This window comes from Geotrypetes seraphini, chromosome 11, assembly GCF_902459505.1.
Source record: "Geotrypetes seraphini chromosome 11, aGeoSer1.1, whole genome shotgun sequence".
Classification (NCBI taxonomy): Eukaryota; Metazoa; Chordata; class Amphibia; order Gymnophiona; family Dermophiidae; genus Geotrypetes; species Geotrypetes seraphini.
The window spans coordinates 2653176-2681061 of NC_047094.1; the positions used below are offsets into that span (position 1 = coordinate 2653176).

General features: G+C 41.3%; 1 protein-coding gene across 1 annotated transcript; it reads right to left on the reverse strand.

The window, feature by feature from the left end:
• CACNG3 (calcium voltage-gated channel auxiliary subunit gamma 3) lies at positions 1 to 27744 on the reverse strand. The gene is made up of 4 exons (XM_033914787.1): positions 27534 to 27744; positions 5494 to 5577; positions 3632 to 3772; positions 1 to 774 (listed from the first exon to the last, which is right to left on the reverse strand). Exons 1-4 carry the CDS (start codon positions 27742 to 27744, stop codon positions 269 to 271), a joined length of 942 nt encoding a protein of 313 aa, XP_033770678.1. The 3' UTR covers positions 1 to 268.
• Between the last annotated feature and the right edge of the window lie 142 nt (positions 27745 to 27886).

A 27886-nucleotide genomic window follows, 5' to 3' on the forward strand; every position in this document is an offset into this window, starting at 1 on the left:
GGGGAGCAAGGTGTTAGAGGAAGGGGAGCTAGGAGGAGGTACCCTGAAAACCTGGATGGTTGGTCCTACCCTGCAACTGGTTGGAGAAGCACTGTGATATGCAAATGATGATAATGACAACACATTACTCTGAATGTATTAACCCCCTTCCCCCCATTGCAAAGGAGCACACGGTGTCATCGTCCTCATTCCACTGGATGGTCTGTCCTGGGCTTTGGGGTGAGAAATATAGTGTGAAGGAGGAGCGGACGCTGGTGCAGAGCTGTGCTTAGACGGGTGTGGTTCGCCTGTTGGCTGAGTTGCCCTGCAAAACTTCCTTTAAGTCTTTAGGGAGGGTGGAGTGCATCTGCAGCTCCCTCTCAGAATTGAACAGTGCTCCCATGGTGACTTTGGGGGGGTCTCTTGTCAGGGTGTAGAGAGAAATACTGGAGGGAGGAAGTGTGCTGAAGCCTTTGCTGATAGGAGAGGCACCTCTGGACCTGGTTTCTGTGGATCGGGAGCTGGACTTGTGGCGGAAGTGATACCGATAGCTGGGAATATGGGCAAAGGTGGGCTTCTTAAAGAACTGTAAGCGGCCCTTAGCTCTGGCCTGCCGGTGTCTCTCAATGTACATGTGCACAGCGATGACCCCCACAATCTCGGCAATGATAAAGGACAGTGCCCCGAAGTAGAAGGACCAGCCGTATGAGTAGTTGCTTTTCTTGGAGTCCCTTTGCCCTGGATCTCCAGTATTTGCTGAGATGTAAACAATGATTCCAATGATGTTACTTAACCCTAGAGGAGTAAAGGAGTGTTCAGTGCACACAACAAACAGACAAAATGGCTCACTTACAAAGCAGCCAAACACTGCCACAAAAAGCTGAAAGAATGCACTCTGTAGTTATTCAGTGGCTACATCCATCAGAGGATGATATATGGCTATATTAGAGTGGCTAAAATACATGCATATAATTAGCCAGGTTAAAAAGAAGCATTCAGGCATGTACACAGCTTCGGGGAGTCCTGCCGACTCAGCTGATTGGGGATTCCCCTACTGAGATCAGCTGATGGCAAGCTGTGTACTATTTTCGGGATACCCCGGCAAAGATAGGCGCCAAAAATGTAGGCTAGGGTTTTCCGGGACTATCTTTGAATGAACCGTACCAACATAGGCACTTTAGGCCACCTACCCTACTTTTGGCATTAGCCATGCGTACTTTGCTGTTTGGAAGCCTAAAGCATCTACGTAGGCATGATTCCAGTGCCTTTTATTTAGGTGCTGGTAGGTGCTTTATTTTTACCATTTTTTGCCATTTTAAACAGTGTTTCTCAATTAACTTAGGTGCCAATATGATGCTTACCGGTGCCTAAGTTTTGGCATCATTTATAGAATATCCCCTAAATGGCTAAGTACTTTGCACCTATATAGCTCACTGAAAATTCCCCTGTTTATCAAAGGAAGTACCTGAGACCTGGATTGGCCATGGTAGGAAAGAGGATACTGGGCTTGATGGCTGGCAGTTCTTATGTTCTTATATACATGAGACCCATTTATTTAATCAAACAAGAACGGAGCCTTTTAGCGTCCATGTGAAATGGTTGAAAGGAGAAAAGCCAAGGAGCTGCTGCTATCACAGGGCCGAATATTCAAAAGCAGTTGCTATGGGACAATTCTGTAACTAGATATCTATAAAAACACACCCAGAGGGCACCTACTTTCCTTTCTAAAATACCAGTGTAACAGTTAAAAAGTGCCATGGAGCTGCTTTGAGGGTTTGTTTTCAAATATGACCCCCACCCTCCACCTGGGTGTACTCCCACCTATAAAATATTCGCTATGGAAGATCGGGTGCTGATGAATGCAGCTGTTAGTGTGTGCAAAGATGACAGCATGGAACATGTGTGCTATCTGGTTGGGTCTATTTAGGAAAGGGCCAATTTTACCACAGAATCTGCTACAGAATACTGACCAAACCAGGTACTGAGCATTCTAGAATTTACATGTGTAACTGGCAGCCCCGCCCATTGCCTGTCCATGCTCCGCCCATGTGTACACCCCCTGGCACTTACTATGCTGCTTAGTGTGCCCTTTCAAAACAGCGCTTAGAAATCCTGCTGGTACTTTTGTGGGTAAGTGTACACTTATGCACATAGATCATTTTATCGTTTATCTTAGATCTACTATCCTAGAATTTTCCATATGCAATGGGTGAATAAAATCTGGCACCCAGCTATATAATTGCCCTTTTAACCCCTCATGCTTAGCAGGACACTTAAATTTGTAGAATATTGGCATTTATGCCTGTCAATGTTCCTGTAATGTGTTGGTGTTAGCAGAGAACTCAATGCTATTCTCTCACTGAAGCACTACTAATACTAATCACTTATATAGCACTGAAAGGTGTACCCAGCGCTGTACATTTTGACATTTATAGATGGTCCCTGCTTGGACGAGCTTACTAACTTTGACAGACAGAAATGGCATATAGGGTTGGGGAGAGGAGTTAGGAGTCAAAAACACTCTCAAAGAGCTGGACTTATAACTAGGCCTTGAATACTGCCAGAGACGGAGCCCACCATAGGAATTTGAGCAGCTTGTTCCAAGCATACAGCGCAGAAGGGACGTAGTGTGGAGTTGGCAGCCGAAGAGAAGAGCACAGAAACGAGGGACTTACCAGCTGAGTGGAGTTCATGGGGGGGGGGGGGGAGATAAGCGAAGAGAGAGAATGAGGGGCAGCTGAGTGAGTGCATTTGTAGGTCAGTAAGAGGAGTTTGAATTGTATTTGGAAACAGATGCGAAGCCAATGAAGTCTAACATATACACATGCACCTTATAGAATACTGTAGGTTTTATGCATTCGTGCCATATTTCATTCTGCGCATTTATGCCAGCCACAGACTTGGCATACATGGTGCCTACACGTAGGCACAGGGATGCCAATATTCTATAAGAACTTTCCACACAAAAGTGTACAACAGATACCTGAACTGTGGCATCCAGTTACAGAATTGTCCCCTTAGTGTTTTGGCTCCTACATTTACACCAAGAATCATCTCTTATGAGATCTAAAATTTATTGTTTCTGAAGATTTTTAGGAGGGATTCTAGACATCGAGTTAAAAAATGAAAGCCAGAAAAGACCAAAACTAAGCACTGTTCTATGAAGGACATTGGCCTTTTAGAGAATACTGTTCTCCCATCCAACTCTGCCTGCTGAAACTTGGTAGAAATCCCGGCACAGAATCCAATGGTGTAGAACAATGGGTGGAACTTTTTGGTTATAAAATAGCATGCAACCAGATGCATGGTGTTAATTACTACTACTATTTCTTATTTCTATAGTGCTGAAAGGTGTACGCAGCACTGTACATTTTAACATACAATAGACAGTCCCTACTCAGAAGAGCTTACAATCTAATTTATAGTTGTCAGCATCCAATTATTGATAGTAAGTTAGGCGTACATCTTGGAAGTACGTATTTTACACCATTTCTTAACCAACTAAGACTCCAGATTTCTCCAGTGAGACATTGTAATCCAAGGCCACATCTTCACTTAGGAAGTGCTAGGACCCTAGACAGGAAAGAGATTTCCCATAAGAGAAGGCAACACTGTGTCTCCAGTAATGAATATTCCTGGTCCTCTCACCTACCTGCTGACACAAAGAAGATTCCGGCACTAAGGATAATGTTGTGCTTGCCTTTGTAGAATTCGTTGGCTGCTATACAGAGGCCTCCAAAGAAAAGCAGTCCAACACTCAGGATAGGGAAGACACTGGATGCTCGAACAGCCCCTGTGGTAATTAGAAAGAGCAAGAGAATCACTCCACTTGTCTGTTTTATCAACAGAGAGATGAAACAATAGTCAATTCTCTTCTTGGAGGACTGGCATCTTTTAAGGAGAAGGCATATGCCACCCTCTCCCATATTTTCTTGTACAGCAGAGAGAAACATCTGAACCATGACTGTGCTACCTAAGGCAACTTGTATCCTCTGACATGGTTATACCATGACATACATTTTCCTTTATACTGCAAGTTTCAACAAAGATTTCTAATCAGTGATCTTGAGCAATGAGGTAAAATGTCTATCCTTTTTGAAGAGAAGAAATGAGTCTAATATTATGGATGTGCACTGTGGGTTTTCTTTCCAGTTCTGATGGTCCTAGAGAGCTCAGTTTGCAGTGTCTCTGGGCTTTTCCAGGCTCATCAAAACTTCTGCTAGCCGGAAAAGCAAGGAAAGAACCAGTATGTGAACAGGGAAGTAAGAGGACTACCTTTAGCACAGTCAATCGGTGGTCAGAGGCAGGAAATCCTTAGGGTGGGAGGATCAGGACTGGGTATGGATAATACAGCTGGAAACCTTACAAGGCCTGATCAGCTTCATTGTCCATAGAGCAGACATTGCAGTAAGTCGTGTTTAAAGAGCCTTTTGCTGCCCAACATGTATTCCAGTTTCAGAGTCTACCTAAGAAGTAGTAGCCTAATGAAGACAGCAACATCCTGAGAACCTGGGAAGCCAGGGTTCAAAACCCACTTCTGCTCCTTGTGATCTTGGGCAAGCTTAGATTGTGAGCCTTGCTTGGTTTTACTAAACGGCAGTAGAAGTTTGTACCGTGGGCTAGAATTCCTATGAGCGTCGGAGCATTTACTTCATCAGCCCGTAGTAGAAACCTCTAGCACCGTTTAGTCAAAGGAGCCCTTAGTGTAACTCAAAGTCAATGACTACTGAAAGACCTGAGCTAAAGTGATAACAAGTTTGTAATAAACTTATCCCACCACCTCCCACAGAAGAAAATTGCAAGCATCAACTACCTTCTCCGTCTTCATATACTCCACTGTCTCATCAATATCTGTAAAGTGTTGTGTACATCTTGTAACACGATAGAAATGTTTAATAACAGGACTTTCTGATTTTATTTATTTTTATTTCTGGATTTGAAATAATGGCATTCAGGAGTAACATCATAGTGGTTTACACTTACAGTCTTGTAATAATCCCTATTGTCCTGGATATCTATTGCTGCTATTTCCTGTTAGAATACTTTTGCATTTGTTAAAATGGTTTTGACTTGTTTTAGCAGCTTTTACCTAGGTTTTCATTTTATGGCTTTATTGTTTCTGATTTTATATTGCACTTTACTCTGAGTGAAGTTGCAAGAAGATATAAAAGAATTGTTTAAAAGAACAAATGGAAAATGAATGATAAAAGTGACATCGACTCCCAGCTCAAGGCTACAGTTGACTGGTTACAGTAACCTATTATCCACCCTTAATTATTGCACAGTGCAAAGGGAATTCAGTGGACAGGATGATATTGGCAGACAGTGGACAATGTATCAGAATTGCAAGCCACATCCATAAATCCACGTTCCACTTTCGCTGTACAATAACTGTGTAAAAAGTCACATTAGCCAGACAGCACAGCAGATGTGCGCTGGGAGTCAAATGTCAGCAGGGCATTACCGGAACGGCTCTCAGCGACAGAGGAACATTTACTGTGCATCACGTCTTACGCAGTAAGTACTCTGCAGCGTCCTGTTCGTAATCAGCATCTTCAGGGAAATGATCAATCTTCTTACACATTCCTCGGGAAGTTCCTGCAAGAAGAAATTAATCTGTGCTTAAATGTGAATATCAGACCACCTGTAGGGAAATGACCCCACCCACTCTGTAAAAATGATCTGTTACCCTTACTCTTTCTTTTAGGGGCAGAAGTGGAAGGGTTATTCCTATAGCACCTCGCAATGAAATACATTCAGGTATTAGTTGTTATTACGATACTGCCTTTCACAAAAATAATTATATCAGAGAGACTTACAGTCCAGATTGGAGACATAAAAACGCAATATGAAAACATCACAGGTTTCAAACTAGAGAGTGATGCAGGGACAAAAAATTCATTTTCGTCCCCTCACCGTCCCTGCAGTCAAGTACATTTTTCATCACCATCCCCTCCCCTCCCCATCTTCGCATTTTTCATCCCTGTCCCCTTACCATCCCCACAGTCTTAATTGTCTTCCCTGCATCTCCCTTCTCAAAGGAAAAAGATAATTTTATGCAATTGTATGGGCCTAAGGCACTGCAAATAAACTTTTTAAGCTTGTAATTGATCTTTTTTTTCCTACTTATTTGCTTCTGGTTTATAGCTATTCTGAGTAAAATTCAGATACTGGATGTTTAGTTCAGCTAAAGAAGCACACTGCTCCCCCTGCATGAGCATCTCTCTTAAAAATAACAAAGAGACAATACTTCTGTTACTGATGAAATTATACATGCTGTATACACTCAGAAGAGCAATCACTAAGCACAGCTCCTCCTGCCCGTAACTGCCATTCTCCTTCCCTCTGCCCAGTTGATCAGTGAATTAGCAGAAGGGAGAGTGGCATTCAGCTAATTCGTGGCTTCCCCTGTCAGCTCCAGAGCCACGATCAGTTTTTTTAAAAAGAAGAGTGCAGCTGTTGTGCGTGTGTTGTGTAAGCGCACACCATACGCACAACAGCTGCGTCTTTAAACAAACAAAAAAAGCTGTTCACAGCTGAGCCAGCAGCCCCTGCTCTCCTTGCCGGCCATATAAATGTTTTTTTTTTTTTTAAACCACAGCTACCGGTAGCTCCAGAAAATTATGATCCTAAAAGGGGAGATATTCCTTTTTATGCATCACAAAGAGTTCATTTAAAAACTTCTGATGCATTTGCATAGGATTCTCAGTGGCTGCTACCAGTGGCATACCAAGGGGAGGGCGGGGGGGGGGGGGCGGTCCGCCCCGGGTGCACGGCCTGCCCCGGGTGCACGGTCCAAGGGGGTGCACAGCTGGCCACTCACCGGAGAATAGGCTGCCGCCGGGGAGAGATTGCCATTGCCGTCATCAGAAAGAAGCCGGTGCCGAGTTCTCCCTCCCTGTTTCTCTTCCCCGTGAGCTGACCAACTCTAGCCATCCGATGTCAATTCTGACGTCGGAGAGGACGTTCTGGGCCAGCCAATCGCTGCCTGGCTGGCCCGGAATGTCCTCTCCGAAGTTAGAATTGACGTCGGGCAGCGAGAGTTGGTCGGCCCGCGGGAAAAGAAGCAGGGCGAACTCGGCGCCGGCCTGTTTCCAATGGCCAGTGGCAGCCTTTCCCCAGCAGTGGTGGCAGCAGTATGTTTCCCAATGGCGGTGGCATGGGGGAGGGCAGGGAGAAAGAAAGAAAGGGGGGGAGACAGGGATCCAGAAAGAGGGAGGGGGGACAGGGAGCCAGAAAGAAAGAAAGGGCAGGGTGAAAGAAAAAAATGGGGCATGGGGAGAGAGAGAAAGACAGACATAGAGAAAGAAAGGGGGCATGGAGAGAGAAAGAAGGGGGCAGGGTGAAAGAAAGAAAGAAATGGGACACGGAGAGAGAGAAAGACAGACATACAGAAAGAAAGGGGGCATGGAGAGAGAAAGAAGGGGGCAGGGTGAAACAAAGAAAAAGTTGGGGGAGGGAATGAGGTCTAGAGGAGAGGAAGCATACAGGAGGCTGAAAGAAAGGAAGAAATATTGGTTGCACAGTCAGAAGAATAAAGTGCAACCAGAGACTGATGAAATTACCAAACAAAGGTAGGAAAAATGATTTTATTTTCAATTTAGTGATCAAAATGTGTCCGTTTTGAAAATTTATATATGCTGTCTATATTTTGCACTATGGGCCCCTTTTACTAAACCGCAGTAGCAGTTTTTAGCGCAGGGAGCCTATGAGCGTCGAGAGCAGCGTGGGGCATTCAGCGCAGCTCCCTGTGCTAAAAAACGCTATCGCGGTTTAGTAAAAAGGGAGGGGGTATATTTGTCTATTTTTGTATAGTTTTACTGAGGTGACATTGCATAAAGTCATCTGCCTTGACCTCTTTGAAAACCCGCGGAATATAAATGATAATTAACATTTTCTGTGTGTACAGTGTGCTTTGTGTTTTTTAAATTTTATTGTTGGTAGATCATTTTGACTTGGCCATGAAGGTAAGGGGGAGGGAAGGAGGGGAGCTGCTGAAAGACATCTAGTAATCCTTGCAGGCTTGACTGTGCAGGGAATTATTTTTGTAAAATCATGTTTTGTTATGTGACTGGCATTAGGTAGACTTTAATTTCTATGAATGAATAGAATGAAAATGATATAAAATTACTTGCTTGTTTTTATGTGCGTGCGCTGAAGGAAAGTGGAGAGAGAATGAGCTGAGGACGCTGAAGGGAAATGGGGAAGAGAGAGTGGGGAGAAGACGCTGATTTATAAATTGACAATTGTATAGAATATTGTTTCTTTTTATACTTTAATATAATAAGTTCAATATAAAACAATTCAAGGCTTGTGTGGATGGAATCAGGTGGTTTGTGGGGATGAGGACCGAGCTTACGGGGATTAGTCCAATAAAATGGTATTTTCTTATTTCTCATTATTTGTTTTATTTTTATTTGTTAATTTGTAAAGTGGTGATTGTTATGTATCAGTTTTTTCAAATTTACATCTACTGTTTTTATATTTTGCACAGTATTAGAAGACATATGTTACTTTTTTGTGTTGTTGCATTGTATGCAGAGTCTGGTTTCTTAGCGGTTCAGTTTAACTTTTGTCTACATATTTCTATTTTTATTTTGTGATTATTCCATATTGGGTAAGGGTGTATCTGTCTGTGTGTATGAAAGGGACATGGCTTTCTGATAGCATCGACTGTACAGGATCAATTGACTGTGCAGGATCTGGTTTGTTTAGTTTTACAATGTATGTATTGGTGTTCTAGTGTTCACTGCAGTGTTTAAGATGCTGCCTTTTCCTAGGTACACTCTTGTTGTGCGATATATAGATTGTTACTAAAAATCATATTTTTCATATAGATGGGGATGTGTCAAAAAAATGATGGGCCCCGGGTGTCACATATGCTAGGTACGCCACTGACTGCTACGAGGATCAGTAGCAAGAGAGCTTTCCACAGCAGTAAGACTGCTTTAACGAGTCTTACTGCCCTGGAAAGCTTTTGAGCATCGGGGTCCAAATTACCAAAGATTTGACTACCATCCTCTCTAGACTCGATTACTGTAATTCCATCTACATAAGCCTAACTAAGAAAAACCTCCATAGACTTCAGCTAATTCAGAACGCCGCGGCCAAGCTTATTTTCGCAAAAGGCAAGTTCGATCACGTCTCCCCACTCCTCTCCAAGCTTCACTGGCTCCCAGTATACTCCAGAGTCCTCTATAAATGTGCCTGCTTAGTCTTCAAGATCCTACATGGCGTCCTCCCTCCCGTTATCCCGCTCCTTTGGAACTCCTCAAACCCACACCACACTAGACCCTCACAAAAACTGAAACTGTCTTTCCCCTCTATAAAAGGTATATCCCGCGCAGGAAAACTTGGAACATCCCTCCTCTTTAGAACCACAGAACTCTGGAACAACCTCACACCCCCGCTCAGAAATTCAAGCTCCTTCCAATCCTTCCGCAAACACTTGAAAACTTGGCTCTTCTCAAAAATCTAATTACCTCCCGTTCTCTTGCAACCGGTCCCTCTCTATCTTCTTAATCCCTCTCCTTTATCCCTTCATTGTAGTTCCTTTCCTCTTAACTTCTGTAAACCGTGCCGAGCTCTGCGCTTGCGGAGATGGCGCGGTATACAAACCTAAGATTTAGTTTAGTTTAGTTTAGTTTAGCCCTCCCCCCTTTTACTAAGCCTTGGTAGAGGTTTCTACCATGGCCTGGAGTGCTAAATGCTCTGACGCTGCTCCGATGCTCATAGAATTCCTATGATTCTATTTGATTGGACTTTAAATATATATTTCAATTAGCTTACAGAGGCCAATACCACCTTCCTCAGGTCAGGACAGTATATTGCACTTAGGGTATTTTGTTCTGACAGAAGGAAGCCGGGTTTGCTCTCCAACAGTTGAATAAAAATAAATCTTCTTATTTCCATTTTCTGTATTTATAAATGTTAAATATATTTAAATGTGTTTATTCAATTTCAAACTTAACCATAACAGCAACCAAAATACAAACCTAACCAGTATACAATGCAATAAAGTTTCCTCCTCCCACCCCAACTCAGAAAAGAAAAGTCTCTCATGCTACAATCCAAAAAGAAAGAGAAGGCAAAAAGGTTCCCACCCAGTCTGCAAAATCATGAGGGATCTCCAAAGGGATTACGAAGGTGTGTCCACTGTGAGCCATGCAGTCAAAATCGTTTTTAGCCCCAAAAGAACAGCACACATCCCCCCACGTTTGGAAAGAGAAAGTTTGTGGAGTAGGCGTCCAGCGACGCATTGCCACACTACTTTATCCTACACTAAAAATAAAATCTACTGTTTGTACCTTTGTTGTCTGGCCATTTACTTTTTCAAATGATTGGTTCCAGTATCTGGTTTCTGCTTTTCTTTGCTTTTCCTTAACTCTCTTTGTCCATTGTTATTTTTCTCTCTTTTCCTTTCAGCTTTTCCTACTATACTGTTTAAAATCCCCCCCAGGTTTTCAGATCATACAGAATTAGTTAGATCTGCATACAACGGAAGTAATACATGTATCTGGGGCAATGGGGGATGAAGTGACTTGCTAGGAGCAGCGTGGGTTTGAACCCACAACCTCAGGGTAGCTTTAACCAATGCACAGCTTAGTGGAAGATGAAAATCTCTCAGGCATTTTTCTCCTTCAATTTTCCCAGTTTAAGCAGAAATGCCTCCAACTCACAGTAAAAGCAAAACTTAGAGTGAGTAGGAGGCCGAGAAGAACATACACAAACACGATTCATCTCAAAGAGGTTCAAAAATATCTACTAAATACCTTAACAATAAATTGCTTCATAGGATTTGATTAAAAAAAAGCAGAAGACAGGTAGATTCTGTTACTTTTCTCCTGGAAAGGAAATGGTGGGGCCACACCTTGAGTAGAGACACCTTTTCAAAATCATTGGGAGTGCTAAACCCAAGAGAAATCAAGGAGTTTGCTCAATATTGGGGGTATTCAGGAACTCCGAAATGTGCAATTCTGCTTGTCTCATCCCAAGGAGCCAAAATGATAAATGGGATGTAACAGCTTCTGTATGAAGAAAGACTAATAAAGAAATTAGGAGAGACAGCTGAGAGACTGTGCGACGTGGAACATTTATTTACCCTTTTAAATAGCACAAAGACTAAGGGATAGAAAAGTAGAAAGTATTTTTTACCTAGCTGTGGAAATGATCACCAAAGGCTGTGGTTCATAAACCATTACGAATCAATTTCGGAAAGCCACAAGGAATGGATCTACGTATTTTTGGTCACATCTTAAGTTCTTATGCAAGCTCAAAGGGAAAAGGACCCCCTGGCACATCATATTCCTTCCTTGGCGGGTAACATCAGTTCCACTGTAGGAGTGGATATGAAATCCAGGCAGGAAAGGGTTAACAGAAAGAGTTGCTCATTCTTCCAAATAATGAATCTTTGCAATGTTCCAATATTAACTCTGACATTTATCAAGAAGTTTTGTCTATTCTGTTCATTAACTACTGATAGTTTCTATGGAAACAGACATCAAATGGCAGATACACCTCACAGATTCACTTGGCATAAAAACATAAACTGATACCCTGCAAAACTCCTCACATGCACACACATACAGTACACATAACAGTGAGCCCTAGAGACAGACTGAGTCACAGCACAAATGTGTCATACAGCCTCCAGCAAACTCACAGCCAACCAATACAGCTGAGTTTGAAAGAGGGAGTGACAGGGAGATTAGATTATTATTTTTCTTGTACATTCGGACCAGCAAGTTGCTGGTGTATACCAGAACTGCAGCTGTTCAGAATTTACCCAGCTGCTCTAGGAGGAGCCTTGTTCTGGTTCCCCTGCCTTCGTTGAATGAGAGCTGCATTCCTGCCTTCATCACCTTTGCTGAATAGGCTTATATGCTCTTGAATCTCCTGCTTGGACCAGCCCAGAGAGCTGGAGATTTATGTGCCATGCCTCTGAGCTGGTACAGTGCTGGGTCATTGACATTATTATCTGTGCTCTTCGTCTCTGTCACAGATTCCAGCCGGACTTGTTTCTCTGCATCCAGGATGCCTTGTCTTCAGATTCCAGCTGGCTGTGTTCCTTGTAATTCCAGTTGGCCTTGTTCCCATGTGTTCTTGAATGCCTTGTCTTGAGATTTCAGCTAGCTATATCCTTTCATTAAGTCACTAGGCAAATCGATGGCACTTAGCATACATACATATCCTTGTAATTCCAGCTTGTCTTGTCTGTATTTTGTTCCCATGTATTCCTGAATGTCTTATCTTGAGTTCCAGTTGGCTGTGTTCCATGTAATTCAGCTGGCCTCATTCCTATGTGTTCCAGGATGCTTAGTCTTGAAATCTCAACTGGCCATATTCCTTTTAATTCCAGCCGGTCTTGTTTTTCTGCATCCCGGATGTCTTGTCTTCAGATTCCGGCTGGCCGTAGTCCCTGTAATTCCATGTGATCTTGTTCCCATGCATTCCTGGATATCTTGTTTTCAGATTCCATCCGACTGTGTTCTGTGTAATTTCTGTTGGCATCGTTCCCATGTGTTCCCAGATGCCTTGGCTTGAGATTCCAACTGACTGTGTTCCTTGTATTTCCAGATTACCTTGTTTCCATGTGTTCCTGGATTTCTTGTCTTGTGCCTCATGTAATGGATTTATGCCTCATGATTGGTGCTTCATCTCTGAACCTTGTACTGATTAAGGAGAACTGGAAGGTTGAGTGGAGGCAACAGGCCTATTGCACCTAGGTCAATGTTGAATTCAACTTCTACCATGAGGCTCTATGTTTTACTCCTAACCGTTCTGCTAAGGACGCTATCTCTTTGAATCTGAAGGATTCTTATGTCCATTCCATTTGTTCTTTCTTTATAAATAATGTAGTTCTACCGCTTCCCCCTGTACCAGTTCATCCATTAGTCTTGTACTGTTAAGTCTTTGTACGATATACCTCCACTGTACTCTGTAATTTTAAATACATATACTTTTAATATTGTATGTACACCGCCGTGAAGTCTGATTTGGCAGTATAATAAGATTTTAATAAACTTGAAACTAACTTTTAAGGAGCTCTTTTCCAGTTGATACCAAAGCTACATAAACAAAAGGGAGTCAAGTAAACTGAAATCAGGATCCAGATTTATGTCCCATAGGCATCTTTAAAAAGAAAGGTTTGAGGCAGCATTAGATTCTTGTCTCATAATTGAAGGGACGGAGTTCCACAAAGTGGGTGCCATTACTGAGAAAATTGTTTTGCGGGTTGTATCGTTGACTATCTGGGGAATGAAAGGAATAGCAAGAAGATTTTGTTGTGGTGATCGAAGAACCCTAGAAATTGTGTACAGAATTAGCAGTCTATCGATGAAAGCTGGCGAGTGATCTGTTTTTACTTTGAAGGTAAGAAAAAGCAATTTGAATGTAATCCTATGAGTGATAGATAACCAGTGTGCATTTTTTAAGGAGAGGAGTGACATAGTCATACTTTTTTGCCTTGAAGGTAATTTTTACAGCTATGTTCTGTATTATCTGAAGCCTCCTGATTTCCTTGGTTGCTGGGACCCAGTTGGTTTAGAGCTCATTATCCAACTTATTTGCTTGCACATCTCGGAAGTGCCATCTATAAAATCCGGGAGAAAGTATACAATGAGGATTTTGTGGAATGTATTATTATCTATCTAATATGTTTGAGATTCAGTCTTAATTTTTGTATGCACAATGATCTTCTCATAACATTTGCAATTGGGTAAAGGAAGTGCATAGATCATGTGCATGGATTGACGTCAGCAGGACATATGGGCAAAGTACTCAACCTGCTTGCCTATGTCAATCTAGATAGATCTACTGTATATCTCTCTATATATATTTATAGTGAGCAAAGAACCTAGTTAATAGCTGGACACAAGCTACGCACAAGAGATCCCCAAGTGCTTTTTATTCAAACAGGAGTAAATACTTCCCAAATAAACCTTTTATGAGCTATGAGTGTTGTTGAGGAAATCATGGCACTACTGACCAAAAACCTAAAAGAGCAGTGATGAACCAACCTTTATGGTGTGAAGAAGCCTGAACGGGGATGGCCAAGATCACCCAGAACTGACCATTTTTTAATCTTCTGCTGATACTTTAGCTTGCTTTTCTCAAGATAAAATCTCTCTTATTAGACAATCTTTTTCTACAAGCGAAATTGAGTATCTCCCTATACATTTCAAACATTCTACAGAGGAGATTACAGGTGATCGCTATTGGCATTCTTTCACTCCAGTATCTGAACTTCAAGTTTTTAGACTGTGTGAAAGGATGAGAAAGTGTAAATGTTCATTGGACCCTTTTCCATCTTACTTATTCCTTAATATTCCTCCTCAAGCTATAACATGGCTAACCGCTTTACTGAATTTTTCTTTAGAAAATGGTTACTTCTCACAATCTATGGGACAAATAACACTTACTCCTCTTCTAAAAAAAAAAGCAGATTTAGATACCACAATTTCTTCTCACTATCGACCAATCGCTAATATACTTCTATTGACAAAAATGTTAGAATCAATTGTAGCTGGTCAACTCACTGACTACCTAGAGAAATTCTCGTTACTTCAGCCATTCCAACATGGATTTCGTTCTAACTTTAGCACTGAAACCCTATTGATTTCTCTTCTGTCAAAAATTCAACAAATTCATTTCCAAAATAAAAGCTCTATTCTACTCCAGTTTGATCTATCTACAGCGTTTGATGTAGTTCATCATGATATTCTTCTCCAGTTACTTTCAGACATAGGTCTTCATCAGGTAGTTTTGGATTGGTTTTCTACATTTTTTTTTGTATCGTTCCTATTCAGTGAACTTTGAAGGTAATATTTCCAACTCTTGGCAGCCTCCTTGTGGGGTTCCCCAGGGTTCTCCACTTTCTCCAATTTTATTTAATCTTTAAGGTGTCAACTTGGGAAACTTTATTTACTTATGCGGATGATATTTTCATATTGATTGAGATAGATTTGGATACTATTGATCTAGTATCCAAAGTAAATCTTTGTATCTCCAAACTTCAAGCCTGGGCCCAGTCTGTTCGAATGAAGCTTAATATAACTAAAACCAAATTATTATGGCTAGGTCCAAGATTGGATGGTCTTCCTTCCTCTGTAGCTCTGGTTTCCAGGTCCTCCTCACAAATTGAGTTCTCTGCCAAGATTCTGGGAGTCTTTTTTGATTCTTCTCTCTCTTAAGGATCAAATAAACTCCTTGGTCAAGAAATGCTTTTTTAATCTACGTATGTTGAGGAAGGTTAGGCACCTCTTTCATCATCGTCATTTTTCTATTTTAGTTCAGTCAATTATATTCTCTCATCTTGACTACTGCAACACTATTTACAAAAACCTGTCTTCATAGATTGCTACTAATTCAGAATACTGCTGTGAAATTGATCTTCGGGAAACGTAAATTTGACCAAGCGACTCTGTTGCTTCAGAGTCTTCATTGGCTTCCTGTTTACTTTAGAATTCAATTTAAATGTGCTTGCGTTGTTTTTAAAATTCTATATGGTATCTTTACTCCTTTTATCCCTCTATCTTAGAATGTTTACAGATTCTCTTTTGCAAGAGGTATCCAACAATTTAAACTCTCCCTTCCTTCTAGGAAAGGGATTAAGGGAGTCAAGATTTTTAGTCAATCTTTGGTTTGTAAACTCTCTCAACTTTGGAATGATCTTCCTTTTATTTTAAGGAGTTCTGGTTTGCTTCAATTTTTTCGTAAATCTTTAAAAACCTCCCTATTTGCTAAACACTTTGAAAATTAACTTTCTTGAATTTTTGTTATTGTTTTTCATGGTTTCTATTTATCAATTTAACTGTTGTAAACTGAGTTGAGCTTTCTTAGAATGATGACTCGGTATATAAAGTTAAGCGTTAGATTAGATAAAGAGAACCTATACCGTGGGCTGCCTTAGGGATATAGAACAGGCAAGTTCACTCTCTGGGACAGATTCTATCAAGGGCGCAGAGAAGAATCAACAATATTGGCACTGCTCGGCACGGCTGTCAATTATTTAAAAAATGGCACCATTTATAGAATCAAGCCTAGTGGTGCCTAAGTGCATCCTGGTCAAAGGTGCCATTCCATTAGGCCAGATTTTCACTTGCCTAATTGGGTTCACCTATGTTAGTCCTGTAAAAAAAAAAATCTTATTTAAGAAACATAGAAACATGATAGCAGATAAAGGCCAAATAGCCCATCTGCAGTACCCATTATTTATTTCTCTCTCCGAGAGATCCCACATGCCTATCCAATGCCCTTTTGAATTCAGACACAGTCTCTGTCTCCACCACCTCTTCCGGGAGACTGTTCCACGCATCTACCACCCTTTCTGTAAAAAAGTATTTCCTTAGATTACTCCGAAGCTTATCACCTCTTAACTTCATCCTATGCCCTCTCATTCCAAAGTTTCCTTTCAAATTAAAGAGACTCAACTCATGCGCATTTACATTACGTAGGTATTTAAACAGCTCTATCATATCTCTCCTCTCCCGCCTTTCCTCCAAAATATACAGATTGAGCTCTTTAAGTCTGCCCCATACACCTTATGATGAAGACCACACACCATTTTAGTAGCCTTCCTCTGGACCGACTCCATCCTTTTTATATCTTTTTGAAGGTGTAGCCTCCAGAATTGTACACAATATTCTAAATGAGGTCTCATCAAAGACTTATACAGGGGCATCAATACCTCCTTTTTGCTACTAGCCATACCTCTCCCTATGCAACCTAGCATCCTTCTAGCTTTCACTATCATCTTTTCAACCTGTTTGGCCACCTTAAGATCATCACATACAATCACACCCAAGTCCCACTCTTCTGTCGTGCACATAAGCTCTTCACTCTCTAATCTGTACCGTTCCCTTGGGTTTTTGCAGCCCAAATGAATGACCTTGAATTTCTTAGCATTAAATTTTAGCTGCCAAATTTCAAACCATTCTTGAAGCTTCGCCAGGACTTTCTTCATGTTATTTACACCATCCGGCATGTCTACTCTATTGCAGATTTTGGTATCATCTGCATTTACCTGACAACCCTTCAGCAATATCGTTTATAAAAATGTTAAAAAGAACAGGCCCAAGAACAGAACTTTGAGGTCCACCACTGGTAACATCCCTTTCCTCAGAGCAGTCTCCATTGATCGTTACAATCACACCCAAGTCCCATTCCTCTTTCATGCACAAAAGTTCTTCACCTCCTAAGTGTACCATTCTCTGAGGTTTTTGTAGCCCAAATGCATGACTTTGCATTTCTTAGCATTAAATCTTAGCTGCCAAATTTCAGACCATTCTTCATGCTTCACTAGGTCTTGCCTCATGTTATTTCTCTTTTGAAAATGAGCCCCTTAGTGCTGTAATTAAAACATTCAGTATTTCATTACAGGACAGAGAATCATGTTAAAGTAACACATCACTAGGGTTTATGAGTGCTGCAAATTTGTCCAAAGTGGAGCTATTTTTCTTAGAAGAAAGATAACTAACAGGAAAATCTAGTTTCTTCATCAGTGTATCCCATAAGGATATCACAAGCCATCTTTATGCTATAGGAGCAACCTCTCTCCCCCATCCCCATAAAAAAACAAGGTGTAATAAATTGCTCTGACCTCAGAGGAAGGGATATTTTTTTCTAACAAAAGATCCTGAAGTAAAGAGCTCATGGGGGAGCCAGAGATGACCAGGGGTCTCTCCTGTTGCAAGATGAGGTAACTGGTGCAGAATGATGTGCCTTACAGCCCCCATCTGCTGTGAAATTTGGTAGGTTGAATTTACTAAGAACCTTTTCCATCCTCTGCCTATGGGGAAAGTTTTAGTACATCAGGGCCTGTGTTTTCAAAGAATAGCTTAAATTCAGTGATCTGATGACGAGATTAGCTCTGGAGTGTTTCTCATTATTAATTCAGTGGAAAGCCATCACCTACAACATGTTTGTTGACCTTTATTTCTACATATTAAAGGGTCTAACTTGGCAAAATTTGCTGAAAGTGATTAAACAAATGAACATTTTATCAACAGAGAGGCTCATGGCTAGAAGAGTAAAAGAGAAGTGGTGTTGGACATGCTGGGTGGGGTCTAGGGCAGAAAGTGGAAGGGTGGCCAAAGTCTTCTTAAGCTCTAGTCAAGGCTGGGGGTCCCCTCCCCCAATGTATGATCAAGGAAATGTACAAGAAGAGGAATAGCCTAATAGAACAGCAAACTGGAAACCAGAATTCAAATCCAACTGACAGTCTTTGGGAGAAAAAAAATGCCGTTGAAAAGGGAAAGAAAAACTGTTGGACAGACAGAAGAAATCTGAAACTGATCTTCTTTCAGCTTAACCAGATGTGTATGACATATAGTTTATAGAAATAAATATTAAAATTCTGTAACCAAGCTGCAAAAATGATAAGGAGAGTGTGGCGCAGTGGTTAAAGCCACAGCCTCAGCCCCCACGCAGCTCCCTGTGACCCTGGGCAAGTCACTTAATCCCCCCATTGCCCCAGGTACATTAGATAGATTGAGAGACAGGGAAAAATGCTCGAGTACCTGAATAAATTCATGCAAACCGTTCTGAGCTCCCCTGGGAGAAGAGTTGGATTTTACATGTACTTTTGGCTGCTACTTTCCTCCTTATAGATAGCCATAGCTCTTATGTAGATCCTATTTTGTGAATCTTTGCATTGGTACGGCATGCATGTTTCTTGACTTGTTAACATTTATTGTACTTCATCTACTAAACTCAATAAAAAAAATATTTTCACTTTTCTAAGTGAAACATAAAAAAACAAAAGAAATTTGTAAAATGGGCAAATCCTCCTAACTACATCTTTCAGATTCTTTGCATTACTACAATACAGCTTTAAAAAGTCCACTAAATCTGCTGGGGAGCTCAGTCGATCTTTTCTTTTCCAGTTTGTAGAGATCTGGAATGAACTTCCTGACTCCATTAGGCTCTTAGGCCAGCTGCAATTATTTCGTAAATTCCTGAAATCTTTGTTGTTCTCGCAATTTTTAAATGGTTTAACTACAGCCTCAACAAAATGATAATATTATAGCTATTTTTCTTATGCTTTTCTTATGTACTTTAGTTTTTAATTAGTTCTTCTTTCTATGTTTTCTGCTATATATTCTAGTCTTAATTATATGTGAACCGAGTCGAGCTGGGAGATGACCCGGTCTATAAACCAAAGGTTAGATTAGATTAGAATCCTTAAATCGGAACAAATCCTTGGTTCATTGACTAGTATAGGATTTGCAAGGGAAAGTCTAGCTGAGCATTGGTGGTGTAAGGAGAATTCCTTCCCAACCTAGAATTACATCACCTGTGAGATTCATCAAAATTTCCCTGTTCATCTAAGTATACTTTCAGGACAGCTAGCCATCTCAGTCATATCCAGGTTTTTAACAGCTGGTACTTCCTCTGAAAGGGAAAAGTAGGAATATGAGGTCTGACAATTAAGTTTGCAAACTCATCCTAGAAAAAGTGCTACATACTTCATTGCTGAATAATACTATGATCACATTTGAAGCTATGTGTTGATGCCAGCGCCTTGTCCACCCTTCAAAGGAATTTTGGAACTCTTTTTCTGAAATGCCCATCAGAACTGTCATTATTTTACCCTTGATGTCCTCAAAATGTCTTCCTTTCAATATTTCCTTTATCTTCTGGTAAAGAAAAAAGTAATTGAAGTCTAGATTAGGAGAAAGGGGGAGGGGGTTTGCAATGCAGTTATTTGTTTTACTAGTATTTTAGCCCGTTACATTAACGGGTGCTAGAATATATGTCTGTCTGTCTCTCTTTATTTCTGTCTCTCTCTCCCTCCTGCTGTCTCTCTCCCTGGCCCCCCTTTGTCTGTCTTTCTGTGTCTTTCCCTGCCCCTGTGTCTTTCTTCTTTTCTTTCTGTCTCCTTCCTCCCACTGTCTGTCTTTCTTTCTATCTATCTGTCTGTCTCTCTCCCTGCCTCCTATGCAGCAGCATTTATCTCCCCCCACACTACTTCCCTGTGCAGCAGCAGCGTTTCCCCTACCCCCCCTTTCCCTTCCCGCAGTCTGGCCGTCTCCCTTAGTCCCTTTCCGACCCCCCCCCTTCCTTTCCCACGGTCCCGACAAACCTGCGACTCCAGCTGCGTCTGCAGCACTCTACACACACTGCTTCGGGGCCTTCTACTGCCCTGATTTGCTCTGCCGCATCTCTGATGATGTCATCAGGGATGTGCCAGAATAAATCAGGGCAGTAGAAGGCCTCGGAGCAGCGTGTGTAGAGTGCTGCAGGCTGCTGGAGTCAGCAGGTTTGGAGTCAGGACCGCGGGAAGGGAAGGGAGGGCGGGAAGGGACTAAGTGAGCCGGTCGGATCGCGGGAAGGGAAGGGGGGGTGGCGGGAAGGGACTAAGTGAGTCTGAAGCCGAGCAGCAAGTGTGGGGCCGTTTCTGCAGCGGCACAAGGTGGAGAGCAGGGAGGCTTGTCTGGTGCGCATGTGCACTCCTACCGCCACAGCCCGACAGATCAGGGAAGCACACGGTAAGAGTGTGCATGCACGCTTAGCATTTTATTATTATAGATGGCTAAAAATTCCCTCACAGACAGTGCAGTGTGAGCTAGTGCATTGTTGCGATGCAAGAGCCATGTGTTGTTGGCAAAAAGTTCAGGTTGTTTTTGTCTAACTTTTTCACTCAGCCTTTTCAGCACTTCCAAATAGTAAACTTGGTTAACTGTTTGTCCAGTTGGTACAAATTCATAATGAACATAAGAACATAAGAACTGCCATCTCTGGATCAGACCTTCAGTCCATCAAGTCCGGTGATCCGCACACGCGGAGGCCCAGCCAGGTGTACACCTGGCGTAATTTTAGTCACCCATATCCCTCTATGCCTCTCGTAAGGAGATGTGCATCTAGTTTGCTTTTAAATCCTAGAATGGTGGATTCCGCAATAACCTCCTCTGAAGAGCATTCCAGGTGTCCACCACTCGTTGCATGAAGCAGAACTTCCTGATATTTGTCCTGGACTTGTCCCCCCTTAGCTTCAGTCCATGTCCTCTTGTCTGTGTCACATTGGACATTGTAAATAATTTTTTTTCCTGCTCTATTTTGTCAATTCCTTTCAGTATTTTGAAAGTCTCAATCATATCCCCTCGTAGTCTCCTCTTCTCAAGGGAGAACAACCCCAGTCTCTTGATTCACCCCTTCAACCCTGAAAATACTATTGAAATACATTTAATTAATCAAAAACTTGAAAAAATCAAAAATTGGCTTATACATAACAGATTAGCTTTAAACATAACTAAGACAAAAGCACTACTCTTTCCAACTAAACAGGGATTAAAACTAACGGCTTCATTTTTAATTGACAATATACCCATAAACCTAGCATCATCATTAAAGATACTTGGGGTTATTATCGATGAAAATCTTTCCTACCATGAACACATCAGTAATATTATCAAATGTTGTTTCTGTCGTTTGCGTATGATTCGTTCTGTGTCGAAGTTTCTAGAATCCAAATCCTTAAATATTCTAATACAAACTCGCTTGTGATCGCTAAGCTTGATTATTGTAATTCGCTATTACTAAATATTACTCAAAAGGAAAAGAAACATTTACAAATAATCCAAAATACTGCAGTTAAAATCATTCATAATGGATAAAAATTTGATCTCGTAACTCCCTTCCTAATTGATTCACATTGGCTTCCCATTAACCAAAGAATAACCTATAAAATTTTGTTTTCAGTATTTAAAACGCTATCCACCAACGAACCTCAATTTATAGATCGGCTACTCATCCCTTACAACACGACACGTTCACTCCGATCCGCATCTCAGGGACTGCTAATGATTCCTTCTCTGAAAATTATTGGAACCAGACGTCACGACATATATTCTGTAATGGCCCCTTTAACCTGTAACGCCTTGCCTTTACATATAAGAGAAGTCAAAGATCTCTGCAAATTCAAAAATAATTTAAAAACTTTTTTATTTAGAGATGCATTTAATGTTTAAATAATTCATTTCTACCAATCCCAATCCTATTCCTCATGTTTTTCCCTTATTTGGTTTTTCTTTTCTTCATAATTATGATAAATATCAATATTGTAACTGTTCTCTCTTACTTTCCATTCCCTTATGTATCTGAGTCTGTTTGTTTTGTCAGATTGTTTTTAACCCTTATTAATGATGTATAATGAACTCTTGACCTATCTTATATTTTAATGTTGCTCGCTTAGTATGTAATAAGCGATTTATCAAATTTTAATAAACTTGAACTTGAACTCATATTCCAAGTTCTCCATACCTTTTATTAGCTTCATTGCTCATCTCTGCACCCTCTCCAGCAGTTTTATATCCTTCTTTAGGTTGGGAGACCAATGTTGGACACAGTATTCCAAGTGTGGTCTGACCATTGCCCTATAAAGCAGCATTATAACTTTCTCCGATCTACTCGTGATTCCTTTCTGTATCATGCCTAACATTCTATTTGCTTTCTTTGCCACTGCCGCACATTGTGCCAACAGTTTCAGGGTCCTATCTATCAGTACACCCAGGTCCTTTTCTTGTTCGCTCTTACCCAGAGTTGCACCTGACATTCTATTCTCGTGTTCCTTGTTCTTTCTGCCTAAATGCATTACTTTGCACTTTTCCACAATAAACTTCATCTGCCATTTCTCCGCCCATTTCTCTAACTGACACAAGTCACTCTAGAGTTCCTTGCTATCCTTCTGCGATCTGATTGCCCAGCATAGCTTTGTGTCATCTGCAAACTTGATGATCTCACTGGATGTTTCTTCTTCTATGTCATTGATGAAAATATTAAATAAGATGGGCCCAAGTACCGAGCCCTGAGGCACACCGCTAGTCACTTTCTCCCAGTCTGAGAACTTCCCATTTATGCCCACTCTCTGCTTTCTCTTCTCCAGCCATTTGCCTATCCATCTTAGTATATCTCCCTCTATTCCATGGCTTTGTAGTTTCCTGAGAAGTCTTTCATGTGGAACCTTGTCGAACGCTTTCTGGAAGTCCAAGTATATTATGTCCACTGGTTCTCCACTATCAGTTTGTTTGTTCACGGTCTCAAAAAATTGAAGTAAATTCGTCAAACATGATTTCCCTTTCCTGAAGCCATGTTGACTGGCTCTCATCAGGTCGTGTGCATCCAAGTGCCAGACTATGCTATCTTTAATCAGTGCTTCAACCATCTTTCCAGGGACGGACGTAAGACTCACAGGTCTGTAGTTGCCCAGTTCTCCTCTTGATCCTTTTTTGAAAATTGGCGTGACGTTCTCTATCTTCCAATCGTCCGGTATCTGTCCAGTTCTAATTGACAGGTTGGCAAGTTTTTGCAAAAACTCTCCGATTTCAACCTTCAGTTCTTTTAAGACTCTCGGGTGAATTCCATCAGGTCCAGGGGATTTGTCGCTTTTAAGATTGTCGATCTGTTAGTATATCTGGTCCAAGTCCACTTCCACTGTGGTGAGGCTGTCCTCTATTACTCCTTTGAACATTTTCACTGCTTCTGGTATTGTTGCAGTGTCCTCCTTCATGAAGACAGACGCAAGAAGGAATTTAGTCTGTCTGCAATTTGTTTGTCTTCCTTGATGTACACTTTTCTTCCCTGGTCATCCAGCGGTCCCACCGCCTCCTTTGCAGGTTTTTTTCCTTTTACGTATCTAAAGAAGGGCTTGAAATTTTTGGCCTCTTGCGCTATTTTCTCCTCATAGTCCTTTTTGGCATCCCTCACCGCCTTGTGACATTTCTTCTGATCATCTTTGTGTTTATTCCAAGCTTCGGTTGTTTTCGTGCATTTCAATTTTTTAAAGGAGTCCTTCTTTTCTTTTATAGCTTCCTTCACCTCTCTAGTAAGCCATGCCGGTTCTCCTTTGCCTTTAGTTTTTCTTTCTTTGGAAATCCGCAGAATGTAGAGATTTTGTGCTTCCATGATAGTATTTTTCAGTAGGGACCATGCCTGATGTACCGTTTTAACTTTGTCCCTCTGATATAAAAAAAGGTTAGCAACATCATTTTGATTCTTGATTTGGACTGGCAGAACTTTTTGGGTCGTGGAGAATTGGCTGACTTCCATTGTGCACTTTGATGCTTTGTTTCAGGGTCATATTGGTACACTCATGTTCCATCACCAGTGATAACAGCAGTCAAAACATAATCTTGCCTCTCCAAAAGGTCTTGGCAAACTTCGATTCTCCTTAGAACCATTTTTGCACACACCTTTCTCATACCAAGATTTTCAGTTAAGATATTCCTGTTTCTGTATCAATGCTTACTTGGCCTGCTATGCTTCTCACAGTCAGCTGATGATTTTGACACACAATTTGACAAACATTTGCAATGTTTTCATCAGTTCTGCTCGTTACTGGTTACCCTGACCTTTCTTCATCAGTGACTCTTTCTCTCCCCTCAGAAAAACATTTAATCCATATGTACACTGCCATTTTCTTCATGGCATTATCCCCATAAACTTGGACTAACATGTCCCTGATTTCACTTCCACTCTTACCAAGTTTAACAAGAAATTTAATGTTTGTTCATTGCTCTAATTCAAGCTCTGATATTCTTGCGATGGCACACAAAAACACGCAACAATAATAATGAATTCCACTCAGGAAGGCACTGCCACATGTTGACATGAACACAGCTGTGAGACACTAATATACCAAGGCTATGAGTTGTTTGTACAGTGCTGCCATCGTAAGCTCATGGAGGCAAGTTTGTGAACTTAATTGTCAGACCTCATACACAGGCACCATAATCTAAAACATTTGCCCATAGACTAAACTGGGAGAAACTCTTCAGTTGTTTGGCATTTTGGGCCTATGTTTCTGATCTTGCAACCCAAAAGTCAACTACATTAAATGGTAATCTAATTTTCAATTTCTGGGTCACTGTGTCCAGTATATGGACATTCAGTTGAGGATGGGCTGGAGAAGGTTTCGATAGCTGGGATGGTTAAGATGGGCTGGAGTGAGATTTGATGGAACCTCCAGTAAATGGAACCTAAACACACTACCGAGCGGGACTCTGGGTTTCTGGCCCAGAAATATCTAAGAAAAAGGACCATTTAAATGAAATTAATTTATGGAGCTTGTATGGTTGGGCAGACTGGATGGACCACTTGGGTCTTTATCTGCCGTCATTTACTAAGTTACTATGTATGTCTATCTAGGGTCAAGGGATTTACATATCAAGAAGTTTACATTATGTTTAGTAAATATACTCCCCTTTTATGAAGCCGCATTAGCATTTTTTATTGCCGGTCAAATACGGCGTTTCCCAAGGCGCCCTTCTATCCCCCCTCTACATCAGACCTGTCATGGATATAGCCCAGAAGTACAAAATTAAAAACCATTCCTACTCCAATGACATCCAGCTACTCCTCCCACTAGGCGAAAACCGACCATCCCAAATCGCCAACCTCCAACACTGCCTCTCTGATATGAAAACCTGGATGACAAACAACAAACTACAGCTGAACGCCTCCAAGACCAAACTTTTATGGATCAGGAAAAAGAATACCAAATACACAAGTCCAACACTATCTTGGGACTCCACCTTACTAACTGCAGCAGATCATATACGCAGCCTAGGAGTAACGTTAGATGGCCACCTCTCCCTGTCCTCCCACATATCTCAAGTAGTCTCTACCTCCTTCTACTACCTCCGCCAACTGAGAAGGATCAAACCCTACATCTCCACACCTGACCTAGCCCAACTCCTCTACACCTATGTCCTCTCCAGGATGGATTACTGCAACTCCCTACTTAATGGAGTAGCCAAAAAAGACCTCAAGCGCCTTCAGTGGATACAAATTGCAGCAATCTGCCTCCTACACAGCCTCAACTACCATGATCCAATCTCCCCAGCCCTCCGCCCTGAACACTGGCTTCCAATTAACCAACGCTATGCATTCAAGGCCCTGGTAATAGCTCATAAAAGAATTTACGCCACCACCCCTACCTACATAAAATCCAAGCTAACCCTGTACACCCCCACCCGCCCCCTCGGCTCAGAAATAGAGAAACGCCTATGCACCCCCCCAGGAAGGTCCCTCCTGTCAGAAACCGCCCGCAAACGCTCCTACAGCCATTTCATCCCCCAACTCTGGAATCAACTCCCCCCCCCAAATCAGACTACAGAACTCATTGATGACCTTCGGAAAGCGGTAAAGATCCTCCTCTTCAACTAAAATTCAACCACAGTCTACGCCTCACCCCCCTTAAACCCTCCTTCTACTTAATTTGCTGTGCGGTCCATTCTTAACCTATACTTAAATTACTGTATAATCCTTGTATTTTAATCTTCTGTATAGTCTTTGTATTGTCGAAATGTACTGCACTGTGAATGTTTGCTTGTAGACCGTTCTGAGCTACTGGGAGGACGGGATAAAAATCTAAATAAATAAATAGAATTCCTATAAGTGTCAGAACTTTTACCACCACAGCTGGCAATAAAAAACACTAATGCGGCTTCATAAAAGGGAGATAATTTTTAATGATCAGTTGTTGAAAGTCATTTTTAATTCACCTTGTTTTAGATCTGGTCTCAGAAAATTACAATTTAAAAAAGTATATACATTTTTAAGGGAAGAACAAGTGAGGAAGAAACTTAATAGAAAGGTCTATCTGGCCAGGTAATTATCTGAATCAAAGAACACTTTAAAGATTAAAGCAATGACTTCAATATTTCAGCTCTAGCATAGAACACCTATCTCCTTCATATGCCGATGCAAGATATCTCTCCAGTGGAATCGACTGTATGGGTGTTATCTATTTCGCCTTTACCTAATCAGTTCAAGGTCGAATTACATTACAAGAGGTTGAGTCAGTCAATTGATCTCAGCTTCCTGAAAAGAGTATCAGTTCAGAGGCAAATCTGAATAATCAGAAGCTGATTTTATCTCTAATATTTTAGAGAACACCTATCTCCATTTAAATATTATTATAGAATTGACTATTCATTATCCAAAATGTAATGCGTTTTATTATAGTTTTCTATGAAAATCAACCCATGCAAATTTAATTTATTGTTACTCATCAATAATACATATATTGAAAGAAAAGCCAATGATTTGACTTTGTTTCCCTCCTTGACAGCAGCTGTGGTCCTACCTGTGCCTAGCAATAAATAGTTACAGTAGTGGGCTTTTGGTGCTCTTGAGTAAAAGGTGATGGCAAAAATAACTTCCAGTGCCCGGCCACATATTTCACAACCTGCCCAGTTTATTTTGCCATGCTAGGAAAAGAAATCTGTGGGTGTCACAAAGGTGGGCGAACAGAGCTTTACGGTAATGTGCATAGCTGTGAAAAATGTGTTCACAGCGTCTAAGGAATGCCATCTAGTAATGGTAACGATTCACCTTCATCAAGACTGCTGGCAGGAAGACTCGGGTCTGTAAACTGCTTGCAGATGCAGTTCAGAAATACCCCACTAAGAACCCGAACAGACTAGCACATTGCATTGCAGACGTGTTACAAAGTGCTCTAGACCTCCAGTGATTTAAACATGCCAACTTCAAAATGATAAAGGAACTTTCTCGCTTGTATTTCTCTAACGAAAAAGTAATGCCATGCCCAATACCTTCCAGGCAGCATGTTCTCCACAAGCCCGAATGTGTCATCACCTCTTCGTTCTTTTTACTGGTGTCATTATCATTTGTGGATTTGGACGTGCAGACACCTCTGGAGTACAGCCAGTAATCTGTGCCTACTGCAATAGTCATTAAACTAAAAGCTGCAAATGCTCCTATAGTGGTGATCAACATCTGGACACCTCTGTCACACATCCTCATAATTCTTCATTTTATGCTGCTTGGCACCTAGGAAAGAAGAGCCGAGCGGTGCTTAGTGATGGAGAGTAGGCTAACCCACAGTGAAGTCTCAGTCCTTGCTAGTAGATAATCCCAGGCAGAAATGATCTGGACCATTCTCGCT

Bases quoted from the DNA above. Each gene is read 5' to 3' on its own strand.
- CACNG3 (XM_033914787.1), bottom strand. From the start codon at position 27,744: ATGAGGATGTGTGACAGAGGTGTCCAGATGTTGATCACCACTATAGGA. The intron at 3,773-5,493 runs GTAAGACGTGAT...TAATTACCACAG, and splicing joins CGCTGCAGAGTACTTACTGC to GGGCTGTTCGAGCATCCAGT. The intron at 775-3,631 runs GTAGGTGAGAGG...TTACTCCTCTAG, and splicing joins AATCTTCTTTGTGTCAGCAG to GGTTAAGTAACATCATTGGA.